Here is a 14,553-nt window from a genome sequence, read left to right on the forward strand (position 1 = left end):
TCAAACGAACACAGACCATTACCATAGTAAAAGACACAAAGGAGCGTTGCCTTGTCGCCATGGTGAAAAATCCAAAACAAACCTCATTCTTTGCATGCATCTCCCCTCTGTTTGTGAGCTGCAGGTTCTGTTTCCAGTGTTTGGAAGAGCACCCTGGAGAAGACCCCTACCGATCATTCCAGCGCTGCAGCTGGGCCCAGGATTGGAGGTTACACAGGGATAAAGAACAGATCCCCGAGGAGAGCCACATCTCCCGGTGACTATTTGTCTAATGTAAAAGGAACTCATTAGATGACTGTATTTTTATCAGGATGTGCTCCTTGAGCTGATTTTTGGTCAAGTTTCTTCAGTGTTTAGTAAGGTGGGGATTTAGGACATAACAAAAGACATCATGAAGATGATTTGTGATTTGTAGAAAAGGTTTGTCTGTCATCGCTGATGTCATCCTTGTCTCGGAAAAGCATGAACTCGTTCTCCTCAGTCATCCATTGTGTGTTTTGTATCTCTTCTCCTAATGCATTTTCCTCACTGTTTCATCTTATTTGCTTAAAGTTACATTGTTGCTTTGCCACTGACAAAGGCTCTCACTGAATTTATCAGTTGGACTCTCTGCATGCATATTTTATGGTCAGTATTGATTTGTTCTGGCCTTAACACAATTAGAAGTGCATTACAGAACAAAGAGAAGGACTGATAAAGCATAGTGGGCGTGTGTCAAATAGGCACCGCATTACTGAGGAAGATCTTACTGAAGATCTGCTTCAGCAATGTTGCCTCTCATGTTTCTCTACATTTACCATATTTCCTGTTATACTGAAGAGAAAATAGATAGCTGTCATGTATGGGAATAAGGGCACAAAGCTACATGATGTACAGCAACTCCATTTCCCCTGCATGTGCTGCAGCATTTTAGTAACATAGCCCACATGATGCTGGAAGCCATATTGCACACAAAGTGAATTGAAGTGCAGTACATTAGTCCTGACTATCCCAAAGGAATGGGACAGAGAGAACTATTCCCAGCAAAATTATGTTTGATGAAGCGGACATGTGCAACACAGTGGAATGTTTGACACAGCGTTATGGAAACCATAACAAAGCCTTCCGAGTACATACAGTATACTACACAAACAAAGCCTGTAACCATGGCGCACTTAGACATGAAATCCGTCCTCCGTTGGTGTGAACCCTTGGGGTCTAGCAGTGTCAGCTTGCAGGCCTAACTTACAATATTTGAGGTATCACAATGACACACTTAGCCTGCTCTCCATAGCTAATTACTACCCAGGTTCATTTCTCATCTGTCAGTCAAAATACAACTGCTGCCTTTCATCACCTTCATACTTTGATGTGGTTATATTTTTAACATTGTCTCTGATCTTTTCCTTGTGAATGGTCAGGATAGGACAACAGCACTATCTTCAATTAACAATGTGGAGCCGCAGCAGTGTAACTCTCCCATTGGTTAAAGGGACATATAGGGATTTGTAGCAGGACAGATGAGACCCTGAGGAAGGGATTCATCATACTCAACCAACCCCCCTGCCTGCCCCACCCAAACCCATCTCTCTGCAGCCCCCTTTGCCCAGCCCCCATGCGGTCATCCAGGCTTGGTCACGTGCCCTCCAGATAAATGCAATTGAGAGGCAGACTTGTGTTAAACCTCTAGGAGGCCGATGGGTGTCCAAGCAACTCTGCTATTCATCGCCTAGCAACAGCAGCAGCCCAAGCAGAGGGTTAGGGGGTTAGGTGTCTGTAAACTGCTGCCCTATTTACCATCCAAGACTGGGTCACCTGACCTTTTGCTATCTCCCATATGCTGAATCACCCTCCTTAGCCTCAAGTTTAATTCAAACCACCACTAGCCTAAATGGATATACAGGTCTCTGTTGTGTAAAGATATAGGCTTAGGTTTCCTGATACACACACCATGCCCAAAGTTGGATGAGGTCACACTGCAGCTAATCTGATCTGAAAACAAGAATCAACTGTGTATTTCCCTCATGACAGGCCATATTTTTATTTGATCCATATAAGACAAATATTTTTAGCTGTACAATTCTGATAAGTGCTCATCTGGTGAAGTATTTCAGTCAGATTTGCTGATGGATGACTTCCTTGTTTCTATTATGGCAAAGGAAGCTGCAGCTGCAGTAAGAGGAAAGCTTGGAGGTGTGTGTGTGTGTATGTGTTTGTGTGTGTGTGTGTGTGTGTGTGTGGGGGGGGGGGGGTTAGCACTGTGCAGCACTGGTCCCTTCAATATCATCATTTTTTCTAGCCTATAAGTGCTAACCCTCAATAACCCTATATATCAACACATAATTTAAACAGTATACCATACAAAAGGACAAACAGTTAAATAACTATGAACGAAATAATCATGTAACTACTGTATTACAACCATAGCTGAAGTTGCAGACAGGACATTTGGGTGAGGCTGTCTAGGCGGTCCTTAACAAAGAAACCCGACTGCATCCAACAGGATTTTTTAGATTTTATTGGCAGGAAGATCTTCCACCATCTGACCAATAAAAGTGTGAGAGACGCAGTCGCCAGGGCGACCCCAGTATATATACACCGGCTTCGTGTACCAGACATCTATTCATCTTACATCGACCCCTCACTGTCGAACTGTAAGAAACCAGACAAGAGATTCAGCCCACCCTTATTTAAGAACAAGACCAGAGTCAAAAATGGTAAGAATATTGTTCATCTTATTATTTGAACGATGTTTGGTATTTCGACCCTACCATATTTCATAGAAATGGTAAGCTATGGAGACTGGTAAATGAGACAGAAGGCAAAGATGCCTGTCATTTATGCGTAATGATAGAAAATAATACATCTCTCAGGTCATTAGCTATATCAGTACGATGAAAATGCAGCTTCAGTTATTTCAAGGCGCAATTCCTTTTTGCCGTGTACAGTAGCCTATACGTGGCTTGTGGAACTGTCTGAGGCAGAGTCTGCACAAATGTGATGTGAATAAATTATCTGGTTGTAGCCGGTCTGTAGGCTATACGGTCAGCGTGTCCTATCAAACGTTACGATGCTGATGCTGATGACATGTCCATCCCTCTGCTTCCTGCATGCATTGCTGCTTGCGTGCATACCACGTAGGCGTTTGGCGCATAACATCGTACACTAATTTATTTTAGAATTAATCCTTAAAAAAATGTCAGGGAAACCTTAGCCCTATGGTTTCCCATTTCAGTGTGTGAATGAAAGTATCACTTACTGCGCAAATCATAAAATATTAATAGGGTAGGTGACAACCCCCACAAAGTAGATAGCCTAATGTGAGGAAAGAGCCAAATACCACTAAGTGGTAGAGTATAAGTAAGTAGGCTATAACTATACTCTTTTGATCCCGTGAGGGAAATTTGGTCTCTGCATTTATCCCAATCCGTGAATTAGTGAAACACACTCAGCACACAGTGAACAGAAGCACACACTAATCCCGGCGCAGTGAGCTGCCTGCAACAACAGCGGCGCTCAGGGAGCAGTGAGGGGTTGAGGGGAAGGCTCAAGGGCACTTACTGGTCAGGGTTCGAACCGGCAACCCTCCAGTTACAAGTCCGAAGCACTAACCAGTAGGCCACGGCTGCCCCCAAAGGTATATGCACCAATAGATGCTTACAGAGGGATTTATGCTATAGCAGCACTGTGAACCCAGCCCAGAGAGCCTTCAGAAGTCAAATTTTCAAGAGCACAGCACTTGAGGGGAAAAAAACAGACAACCCTTCAGTTGGGGTTAAAAAATATGTTGTTTCTGATTCAATTGTATTTCTGAATATCTGTGAATTCAATTGTAAATGTATTTCTCCCTTTCTTTACAGCGTGAGTGCATCTCCATCCACGTGGGTCAAGCTGGCGTCCAGATTGGCAATGCCTGCTGGGAACTCTACTGCCTTGAACACGGCATCCAGCCGGACGGACAGATGCCCAGCGACAAGACCATCGGAGGAGGAGATGACTCTTTCAACACCTTCTTCAGTGAGACTGGTGCTGGAAAACATGTACCCAGGGCTGTGTTTGTGGACCTGGAGCCCACTGTGATCGGTAAGAACACCTCAAATCATTATTGTAGAAACAGTAGGATTTTAACTGATTACTCTGATTAACTACTCTTGCTTACTCAGATGAGGTACGCACTGGGACCTATCGCCAGCTGTTCCACCCAGAGCAGCTCATCACTGGCAAAGAGGATGCTGCCAACAACTATGCCCGTGGTCACTACACCATTGGCAAGGAAATCATTGACCTTGTACTGGACAGGATTCGCAAACTGGTGGGTATTCAAGGCCGGATGCTTGTCATTATGGTCTTATGAGAATCATATCAGAATTAGAGGTTATGTTTTTTGTCATCAGTGATATATTTGAGCCCTGAGTGTTTAAGAAATATATAAAACATAATATTTCAATGTTTAACAATCACAAAATCTATTTTCACTCACTTTTGTCAGGTACTTACTCTCACTATTTTTTTTTCTCTATCCTTAGGCTGACCAGTGCACAGGTCTGCAGGGCTTCCTCGTCTTCCACAGCTTTGGGGGAGGCACTGGCTCTGGCTTCACCTCCCTGCTGATGGAGCGCCTCTCCGTCGACTATGGCAAGAAGTCCAAGCTGGAGTTCTCCATCTACCCAGCCCCCCAGGTGTCTACTGCCGTGGTGGAGCCCTACAACTCCATTCTGACCACCCACACCACCCTTGAGCACTCTGACTGTGCCTTCATGGTAGACAATGAGGCCATCTATGACATTTGCCGTAGAAACCTTGATATTGAGCGCCCTACCTACACAAACCTCAACAGGCTCATTGGTCAGATTGTGTCCTCCATCACAGCCTCCCTCCGATTTGACGGTGCCCTCAATGTTGATCTGACAGAGTTCCAGACCAACTTGGTGCCCTACCCTCGTATCCACTTCCCTCTGGCCACGTATGCCCCAGTGATCTCTGCGGAGAAGGCCTACCATGAGCAGCTCTCAGTGTCTGAGATCACCAATGCTTGCTTTGAGCCAGCCAATCAGATGGTGAAATGTGACCCCCGTCACGGCAAGTACATGGCCTGCTGTCTGCTGTACCGTGGTGACGTGGTGCCCAAAGATGTTAATGCTGCCATTGCCACCATCAAAACCAAGCGCACCATCCAGTTTGTGGATTGGTGTCCCACTGGTTTCAAGGTTGGTATCAACTACCAGCCCCCTACTGTTGTCCCAGGTGGAGACCTGGCCAAGGTGCAGAGGGCTGTGTGCATGTTGAGCAACACCACTGCTATTGCTGAGGCTTGGGCCCGGCTGGATCACAAGTTTGATCTGATGTACGCCAAGCGTGCCTTTGTGCACTGGTATGTAGGTGAGGGCATGGAGGAGGGAGAGTTCTCCGAGGCCAGAGAGGACATGGCCGCCCTGGAGAAGGATTATGAGGAGGTTGGAGTTGACTCCATTGAAGGAGAGGGCGAGGAAGAGGGAGAGGAGTACTAAACTGCAACACCAGGTACCCAATCAATGAGAAGCTACAACAAATGTTTACCAAGCCTTGGAATAAGCCCATGCACCAATTGTTATTTTGCGGGTCATGGTCGGATAACAAATAAAATTCCTGGTCTTAAAAATTTTTCTGTTTGTATGGTGTCTTTTCTTATAACCCGAATTCCGAAAAAGTTGGGATGCTTTGTGAAATGTGAATAAAAATAGAATGCTATGATTTACAAATCATGTCAAACCTATATTTAATTGACAATAGTTGAAAGACAACATATCACCTTTTGAAGGAGAGAAATCATATTGTTTTTTGGAAAAAAATATGTTCATTTAGAAATATGTTCATTCTAAATCATAGCATTATTTTTTATTCACATTTTACAAAGTGTTGTAAATAACCTGTGGCAACATGTGATCTGGAGATTCAGAGGAGATGTAAATAGATTTCTCACATGATTTGAACAATCACATGACCTTACAGTGGGAACATGTCACTTTGAAGTGCAGCATAGGTTACGTTTCACTGGCCTCAGTAAATGTACTAAAAACTACTAATTAACTACTCATTTTGCCTGTTTTTATTATGTGGGTTAGGATACATTGTGCCAGATGTCACCTTACCACAGTATCAATCTACTGCCCTATCCAAAATGGAATGTTAATGTTTAGAGTGAGCCAAATATTGGCATACTTGAAAATAAACAAATAAAATCAATCAGTGACTGCATTTTAGATCATGAGCAGATTTAGACTTTTATGGACTCACCCAAACATATCCAGTAATAAAGACCTCTATCAGGTTTAATAAATTAACCTTTTTTAATTGCAATTATCATGAATGATTAAGAATGATTTAATATAGATTGTATTTAGCAGTTATCCACAATCTCTTTTAGTCATATAACCCATGTACTTAATACATTATAACCAAGTACCACTAAAACTGTTCAAAGAGAACGGTTAAATCCTTCATAGTAAAATGTGTTATGTTGTGTTCTATTGTGTTGTGTTTTGGGCACTGCCAGTTTGGAAAAGACTGTGTTGCACAAATACACTATGACAAACAGAACAGAACAGTTTCCATGCACATCCGATAGTTGGGGGTATTCTCGCATGCTATGTAGATTAAATGCTTCAATTCCTGCAGGCCTGTCGCCTATCCACCTGGCCGCCCGCCTGACCCGCTGGCCCTATCCGGCAGTCCACCTGGCCGCCTGCCTGACCCTCCTGCCTTTGGCCCCCTCCACCCACCCTGCTTTGACTTCTCTTTTTTTCCTTTTAGGAAGTGTGTGTGTGTGTGTGTGTGTGTGTGTGTGGGGGGTTGGTGGTACTGTAAGGGTCTTGGTCTTTTTCCTGTGTACCTTTTGATTTTTGTATTCCTTTGTGTCTCCTTTGTTTACTTCCTGTGCCATGTGCTCCTATGTGTCATGTGCTTCTTGTTCCTGGTTTTTCTCATACCTGTGTCTCTGCCTCTCTCCTGTACCTGATTATTGTTTCAGTGTCTTCACCTGTGTCGCGTTCCCCAGTGTATTTCTTCCTTGTGTACCCTGTGTTCTTTGTCGGTCTTGACGCGTAGTTTGGTTTGTGTGTTGCTCAGTTTCTCAGTAAAGTTTCCTGTTTATTCCAAGTGTATCTTGCCTAGCCTTGATCTGCCTTCCATTTGGGTCAATTCCCCTGCAAACCATGACAGTACCACTAAAACTGTTCACAGAGAACAGTTAAATCCTTCATAATAAAATGCATTGTGTTGTGTTTTGAACATGATGAGTAGTATTACATTCAAAGGATTTTACATATTACATAGGCCTACACATACAGACAGCAGGCTTAAATACTACAGCAATTGTCCTGCTGCTAGGCCTATGTGTGACGTGCGTGTGGATGTTTGATCCAAGTTTCAGGCGGCCCGGCACATCAGGTGAACCAACGCTGTGGATTATTTATCTTTATGTTTGGTCTTCAAGTTTCCGCTATGTAAAGCTGTCGGGGAGTTCCGCAGAATGTAACTGAGATCACACTCAGGCTAGACCTAGTCAGCTGGCATCACTGTCCCTCTCGGCAACAGCTGCTGTTATCTTGTGTGTGCTGAATCATAGCCTACTGACAGTCTCCTGAAGGCGTAACCTACACAGATGCACAGCCTTCTTATCCAGTTTCACTGGTATGACTATAGGACATACTCTAGCTCCCCATCAACATTATGGTTGAACCAAAGATCTCAACAGATAGGGATTACCAGCACAGCCAGTTATTTCATGAAGTAGGCTACTCCAGAAAATAGGCTACACAACGTTCTATGAACGTTCCCTAAAGGTCACACAAATTCAACCTTTAAAATACGTTCTGGGAACGTCCTCTCAAGGTATTCAATTGAATGGTTTTTAAATCAATAAATAACTGTTCAAGGTGGTGACAGTGTTGATTATTCGCTAAAGATAGAATGATAGACATTAATTGATAGCTGTCCGCTTGATAGCAGATTTGTATGTTAGAACTGGATGTTCTCGGCTTAGCGACTATAGGCTGATTGATTCCGCATGATGGATGGCAAACCAAAAGTATACTGATGTTTAGGGCAGTTCCAGCGTTATGGATGTGACAATTGGACTCATATTGGTAAACAAAATGCCTTAGAGTGGGGGCAAAATTAGTATCAGTGAATTAATTTGCATAACTTTTAATGCAACCTCTGTCCTCTGAATACTGAGAAATCCTCAAATTTCATATAATCAATTTCATCCTAAGAATACAAGGCATTTTATCAGCGTTATGGATGTGACATGAAATGGACACACTTTTGTGAGAGATTACAGGTTTTCTACAAACTCTGTGAATTTTGAAGGAAACTGCCAAAACTATGATATATGTACCATGAAGGAGACTTGAATGAACACAAAAAGTGTGTTTTTGAAACTATGCGTCATTTTCGTAATGCATTATGTAGGAAAAACTGGCGTTATGGATGTGACGGTTTCATGTTATGGATGTGACGTGTCTGAACCAGTCCTCGACAAACTACATAAAACACATAATTAAGTAGTGAATTTTGATATGAAACAATTGAAATAGTAATCATGAAAAACTAGCGATGAAATTATTGCTTCCTCAGTGCCCACTAAGATCCACAGGAAGAATCAGGACAACAAGTCATTTAAAATATAATTTTTTTTTTCTTTTTTTCTTTTTACTGTCATCAATTTTGGTCAGTGATTCCCGGGTTACTGAAACACCAGGGAACATGAAACTTGGTGGCCACTCCCCTAAATAACTAGCCTGAACCGTTGCACCCAAGATGACAAAATATTTATGGTATGTTAGTCTCAAGAGCCCGCATGAACCTAACCCATACCCACTCATTTGTCATTTGCACACATAAAGTACATGCACGCGCACGTGCACACACACACATGCACACACACGCACATGCGCACACACACACACACGCACGCACGCACAGTCGCACACATACAGACAGGCAAGCACACACACACACATAAACACATACAGACAGGCAAGCACACACACACACACACACACACACACACATGCACAAACACCCACTCACATGAATGCAGATATATAAACACACACACACAGGCACGCATACGCATGTGGGCATGCAAACACACACGCACACACACACACGCACACACATAAACACACAAACACAGGCACGCATACGCACATGCACACACACAGACACACACACACACACACACACACTCTTATAAACAAAAGCAAACTCACATATGCACACATTTGCATGCACTTGCATTTGCACTTGCATTTGCATGAGTTGCAGGAGTAGGAGATGGAGACAAATTGACAAGCGTGATTTATTTTTGCGAAGAGAATATGCAGGACTGAGAGGAGGTCGTATTTTGTACCGCTATGCGGTACATCTAGTTTATTGCTGCCCTTACTCATGTTACTCTGTGGGTATTAGCTACAGAGGACCTGACACTTCAAATGCTGTCATATCGCGTCACATTTAAAATTAAACTGTGTTAAGCAGACGTGAACGGCAGGCTGAACAGATCTGCAACAGAACGAGGTTGCTATGTTAACTCCAGCTGCAAAGTCAGCCATCTTCACCAGCTAACACGATAATCCAGTTACTGTACAACAACAGTATGACAGTTACAGGAAGATAATCGCTCAGATTTTCGTTATTAGGCCACTTGAAAATAGGCTATGGCTAGGCTAATCACTGGAGGTATTTTAATATTATGTTTGTTTTGCTAATGGTTAGGCAAGGCCTCCCTGTGGTTTTGATCAATCTAATAATCTTTGAAATGTCAATTATAAACACTAAGTTGAAATGTGTTGAAACTGACATGCCACCAGAACAGACGTTTTATCGGCTTTGAGGTATAATAAAGTCCCCAGTCTTGTAAATTAACATTATGTAACATCCATAACGTCACATCCATAACGCACCATTAAAGGTTTTAAAAGTAAGAAAGGGGCACAATTTGGTCATCACACTTTACATTGATATAAATCAGCTTTGCACAGACACTATGGACATTGTCGCATCAACACTGTATGTGTAGCATAAACTTTTCCTATAAAACGTTATGGATGTGACATGGCCATGGAACTTGCTGACTTAAAAACAAAACCCTTACAAATGTAAGGAGTTGTGCTCTTAAAGGCAAGCTGAGCATAGACATTACTCTACCATTCCCTTGTCAATCTGGAATTTGTCAAATGACACAATTTGTTTGAACATTGGGTCCATTTATCCACTTTTGAAATATGTATAATATTACCATGTGAAATATGTTGTTTCTGTATGGTTGCACACCATATTTATGATGTAAAAAGAGTGTCATTCTCCATCAAATTCAATCAGATCAGTTACAAACAATAAAATATAGACCTAAATGAAGATTTTAACAACAGTTCTATATGCGTATGCACAACTTTTTTTTTCCATGGTAAGGATGACCTTTGCATGGAATTGCCCTTTAACATTACTGTTTAACGCATGCTCATGTACGTCCGTCCTCAAGCTGCCTGCCTGATAGTAGGCTAGGCCTACACTAAATGACCAACCGGCAAGTTATAATTCGAAAGTTTGAACGAACCAATAATCTGCGGTGTCGCGTCTATCCTCAACCAATCAGACAAATCCAGCGTGCTGCTGTCTGCAGATCCCTCTGCGTGACGCAAGGTCAAGAGAGACTATAAAACAGCCCCACCCCAGACAGTCATTCAAACTTCTCACAAAAGACTCTTTAAAAGTCGTAGTGTGAGAGTTATTTATCAGCAATTTCAGACCTCCAATCAAAAAGGTTAAACATTTGAAAAGCTTCAATATGGTAAGTACTAGGCATACAATTTACATTTAGGCTATCATCAACGCACAAAGTTTGGAAGTGTAGCCTACTCGTTGGACAATGACCAGTTTATAGCCTTTAAAAATATAAAAAATATTGAAATTATATATATATATAAAACAACAACTCTGTTTTGTCGAATGCTGTTTAGAAAGAATAGACCTGTGTGCAAACTGAAAGTCTGAACTTACCAAATCCAAGTAGAAGCCTATTTTTTTCACTGTCTAAACTATCTAAAATGATTTAGGCACCCAATATTGTTGCTTAACAATAACGACATTTCCGTATTTCCTACTAAAATGACCCTTAACCGATATAGGATGGTTATTTTCTGAAAGAAAAGTCATGACATTCAAAACGGGTGCTGAGGCTGGCCAAGTAGCCTACTCGACTAATTTCCGGCTGAAGGCAACTAGTTAAACTGGTCATGAGACTATGTGGGTCATTCCTCAAACGCCAAACTCCTAAAGGCAAAATGTTTATATTTAATTAATGTATATACATATAGGTTATATATTGATTTGTTAAGTTACCTCATGGTTATTGACGAGTTACGGAAAAGAAAGGAGAACAGTCTTTACTGAGATCCTAACTTCCACGTGTAAGCTGCATTCCAGCGTGATGACGGGCAGTGGCAGGCAGCTAGTTCAGTTTTATGAACCATGAACTTGATGTCATGTCTCATGTCGTTTCAGATAAGACTGATCTAGAGATCAATAATATAAATAAAAATAAACAGGTTTGGGTTTTTAATAACTTAAACTTAAAACACAGCTTCTGACAAATTACTACTTCTTGCCTATAGCCTGCGTAAATTGTACAGTTATATGTCGTTTTGTTGGGAACTGTGTGCAGAAAACTATATGGCTGTGGTGGATTGGTCACAAGACCTGTGGGTTTCCTACCTTTCCCATCTAATGTTATACAGTCAAGTTGGTCTCCTTTTAAATTCTATTTGGGCCTATCTTTATGGATGGAGGGGGGCGCTAAACTCACTTAATCACTACATGTGGCATGCAAGTGGCTCACTGTGTTGTTTCCAAGCTTCATTTTAAAACATATATTCTTCTTTAGCATGAGTGCATCTCAGACCACGTATATATATTCTTCTTTAGCGTGAGTGCATCTCAGTCCACGTGGGTCAGGCTGGCGTCCAGATTGGCAATGCCTGCTGGGAACTCTACTGCCTTGAACACGGCATCCAGCCGGACGGACAGATGCCCAGCGACAAGACCATCGGAGGAGGAGATGACTCTTTCAACACCTTCTTCAGTGAGACTGGTGCTGGAAAGCATGTACCCAGGGCTGTGTTTGTGGACCTGGAGCCCACTGTGATCGGTAAGCCCAGATCTATTTAAGTAAGTACAATTTTATTTATATTGCATTTTTCACAGATAGGATCACAAAAGTGCTTCACAAAAAAGGCATGAAAAAATAAAAGCATAGTAGTATTTAGGTGAGTTGTTGGAATTTTCAGGGTTCTCACTCCCATAGTTGCAATACTTTTATAACCTAGTATGCTTTTTACAGATGAGGTACGCAGTGGGACCTACCGGCAGCTGTTCCACCCAGAGCAGCTCATCACTGGCAAAGAGGATGCTGCCAATAACTATGCCCGTGGTCATTACACCATTGGAAAGGAGCTTATTGACTTGGTGCTGGACCGTATCCGCAAACTGGTAAGGGCCCTGTTCTCCAGATGCCCTGAATTTGAACCATGTTGGTTTAACCCTCCCCATGGAGATCAAATGGTAGCTGGTTTTAAAGAGACTGCACTATTTTTTCATATGTTTATTCATATGTGTATGTATTCCTTTTAATTGATTTGATTAATTTATTTCCCTTTTTTTATATTCCTTTTACTTGGGATATTTCCATTTAATTTGTTTGTTCTGTCTGTGTAAAGCATATTGAATGACTATTATGTATGATAATGTGCTATACAAATAAGTTTGCCTTTGATGGTTGGTCCAACCTTCCTAATGTAAACTCATTCATTCTCCAGGCTGACCAGTGCACAGGTCTGCAGGGCTTCCTCGTCTTCCACAGCTTTGGGGGAGGCACTGGTTCTGGCTTCACCTCACTGCTGATGGAGCGCCTCTCCGTCGACTATGGCAAGAAGTCCAAGCTGGAGTTCTCCATCTACCCAGCCCCCCAGGTGTCTACTGCCGTGGTGGAGCCCTACAACTCCATTCTGACCACCCACACCACCCTTGAGCACTCTGACTGTGCCTTCATGGTAGACAATGAGGCCATCTATGACATTTGCCGTAGAAACCTTGATATTGAGCGCCCTACCTACACAAACCTCAACAGGCTTATCAGCCAGATTGTGTCCTCCATCACAGCCTCCCTCCGATTTGACGGTGCCCTCAATGTTGATCTGACAGAGTTCCAGACCAACTTGGTGCCCTACCCTCGTATCCACTTCCCTCTGGCCACGTATGCCCCAGTGATCTCTGCTGAGAAGGCCTACCATGAGCAGCTCTCAGTGTCTGAGATCACCAATGCTTGCTTTGAGCCAGCCAATCAGATGGTGAAATGTGACCCCCGTCACGGCAAGTACATGGCCTGCTGTCTGCTGTACCGTGGTGACGTGGTGCCCAAAGATGTTAATGCTGCCATTGCCACCATCAAAACCAAGCGCTCCATCCAGTTTGTGGATTGGTGTCCCACTGGTTTCAAGGTTGGCATCAACTACCAGCCCCCTACTGTTGTCCCAGGTGGAGACCTGGCCAAGGTGCAGAGGGCTGTGTGCATGTTGAGCAACACCACTGCTATTGCTGAGGCTTGGGCCCGGCTGGATCACAAGTTTGATCTGATGTACGCCAAGCGTGCCTTTGTGCACTGGTATGTAGGTGAGGGCATGGAGGAGGGAGAGTTCTCTGAGGCCAGAGAGGACATGGCCGCCCTGGAGAAGGATTATGAGGAGGTTGGGGCTGAAAGCTTGGAGGAAGATGAGGAGGGCGAAGAGTACTGAGCCGTATTTTAACTTTGTCTGGTTTCCCTTTCCTTTCCTATTCTCTTTTATATGTGTGTTGTCCCACTGTCACTGAAACTTTAACCTGAAATGGTCTAATGACAATAAAGTTGAAGTCTAAACAACCTTTGTCCTTATTCTGCTGTCTACGCATGTGAACCTTGAACTACTGTATTAGCTATGTTCTGTCCGAGTACATACACGCTCACTATTTACTTTATTCCTGGAATGGGTCTATGGACATCTGAAATGATAGACATACAGCTTATAATGAAGGGCTTATATGATCATTCTGTAAGATGACCACAGAATGCAGTGTGAAGCCTAAGAACATTTGTGAAGTCATTTGGCATAATTTACTTTCATTGAATACGGCCATGTTCTAATCTAGTGTGTTCTAGTAGATCTAGTGGATGCCCTCTGCTGGTGGTCTTGTTCTCTACAACATATGTGAAGGCTCAAATCCATCCACTGCAACTGTAATAGCAGCTTTCATTAGTTAATGTAATAAATACACTCCGGATCTGCCAGGAAGCCAAAGCTCTTGTGTTGCCTCGGACAAATCCTGGCTGTTTTGTTCAATAAATAAAAATCCTGTATTCAACATTAATTCAACTGGGAACACTTAACTACAGTTAATTGTAGTGATCAATTTTTTTTTTCATACTCCAAAATGTGTATATATTCATTGGCAACAAAAGTACAGTATGTTTTATTGATGTGAGCAATTGATTTGTTAAAG

General features: G+C 42.6%; 2 protein-coding genes across 3 annotated transcripts; both read left to right on the forward strand.

Annotated features, from left to right (window-relative positions):
• The first annotated feature begins 3,852 nt into the window (after positions 1–3,852).
• On the forward strand, positions 3,853–5,619 carry LOC143114762 (tubulin alpha-1A chain-like). Its single transcript, XM_076276508.1, has 3 exons — positions 3,853–4,062; positions 4,143–4,291; positions 4,506–5,619. The coding sequence occupies exons 1-3, from the start codon at positions 3,942–3,944 to the stop codon at positions 5,484–5,486; spliced, it is 1,251 nt and encodes a 416-aa protein (XP_076132623.1). The 5' UTR covers positions 3,853–3,941; the 3' UTR covers positions 5,487–5,619.
• A 5,065-nt stretch (positions 5,620–10,684) lies between these two features.
• On the forward strand, positions 10,685–13,936 carry LOC143115197 (tubulin alpha-1C chain-like). 2 transcript variants are annotated; one of them, XM_076277141.1, is made up of 4 exons: positions 10,685–10,813; positions 11,906–12,169; positions 12,362–12,510; positions 12,837–13,936. In XM_076277141.1, exons 2-4 carry the CDS (start codon positions 12,049–12,051, stop codon positions 13,809–13,811), a joined length of 1,245 nt encoding a protein of 414 aa, XP_076133256.1. In that variant the 5' UTR covers positions 10,685–10,813; positions 11,906–12,048; the 3' UTR covers positions 13,812–13,936. The 2 variants fall into 2 exon arrangements, with proteins under 2 accessions (XP_076133256.1, XP_076133255.1); XM_076277140.1 differs by having other exon boundaries at positions 11,947–12,169.
• The last annotated feature ends 617 nt before the right edge of the window (positions 13,937–14,553 follow it).

Source organism: Alosa pseudoharengus, unplaced genomic scaffold (genome assembly GCF_046254945.1).
Source record: "Alosa pseudoharengus isolate Yale_2024_CS ecotype anadromous, Long Island Sound unplaced genomic scaffold, YU_APseudo_1.1 YU_APseudo_1.1_scf_9, whole genome shotgun sequence".
In the NCBI taxonomy this organism is placed as follows: Eukaryota; Metazoa; Chordata; class Actinopteri; order Clupeiformes; family Clupeidae; genus Alosa; species Alosa pseudoharengus.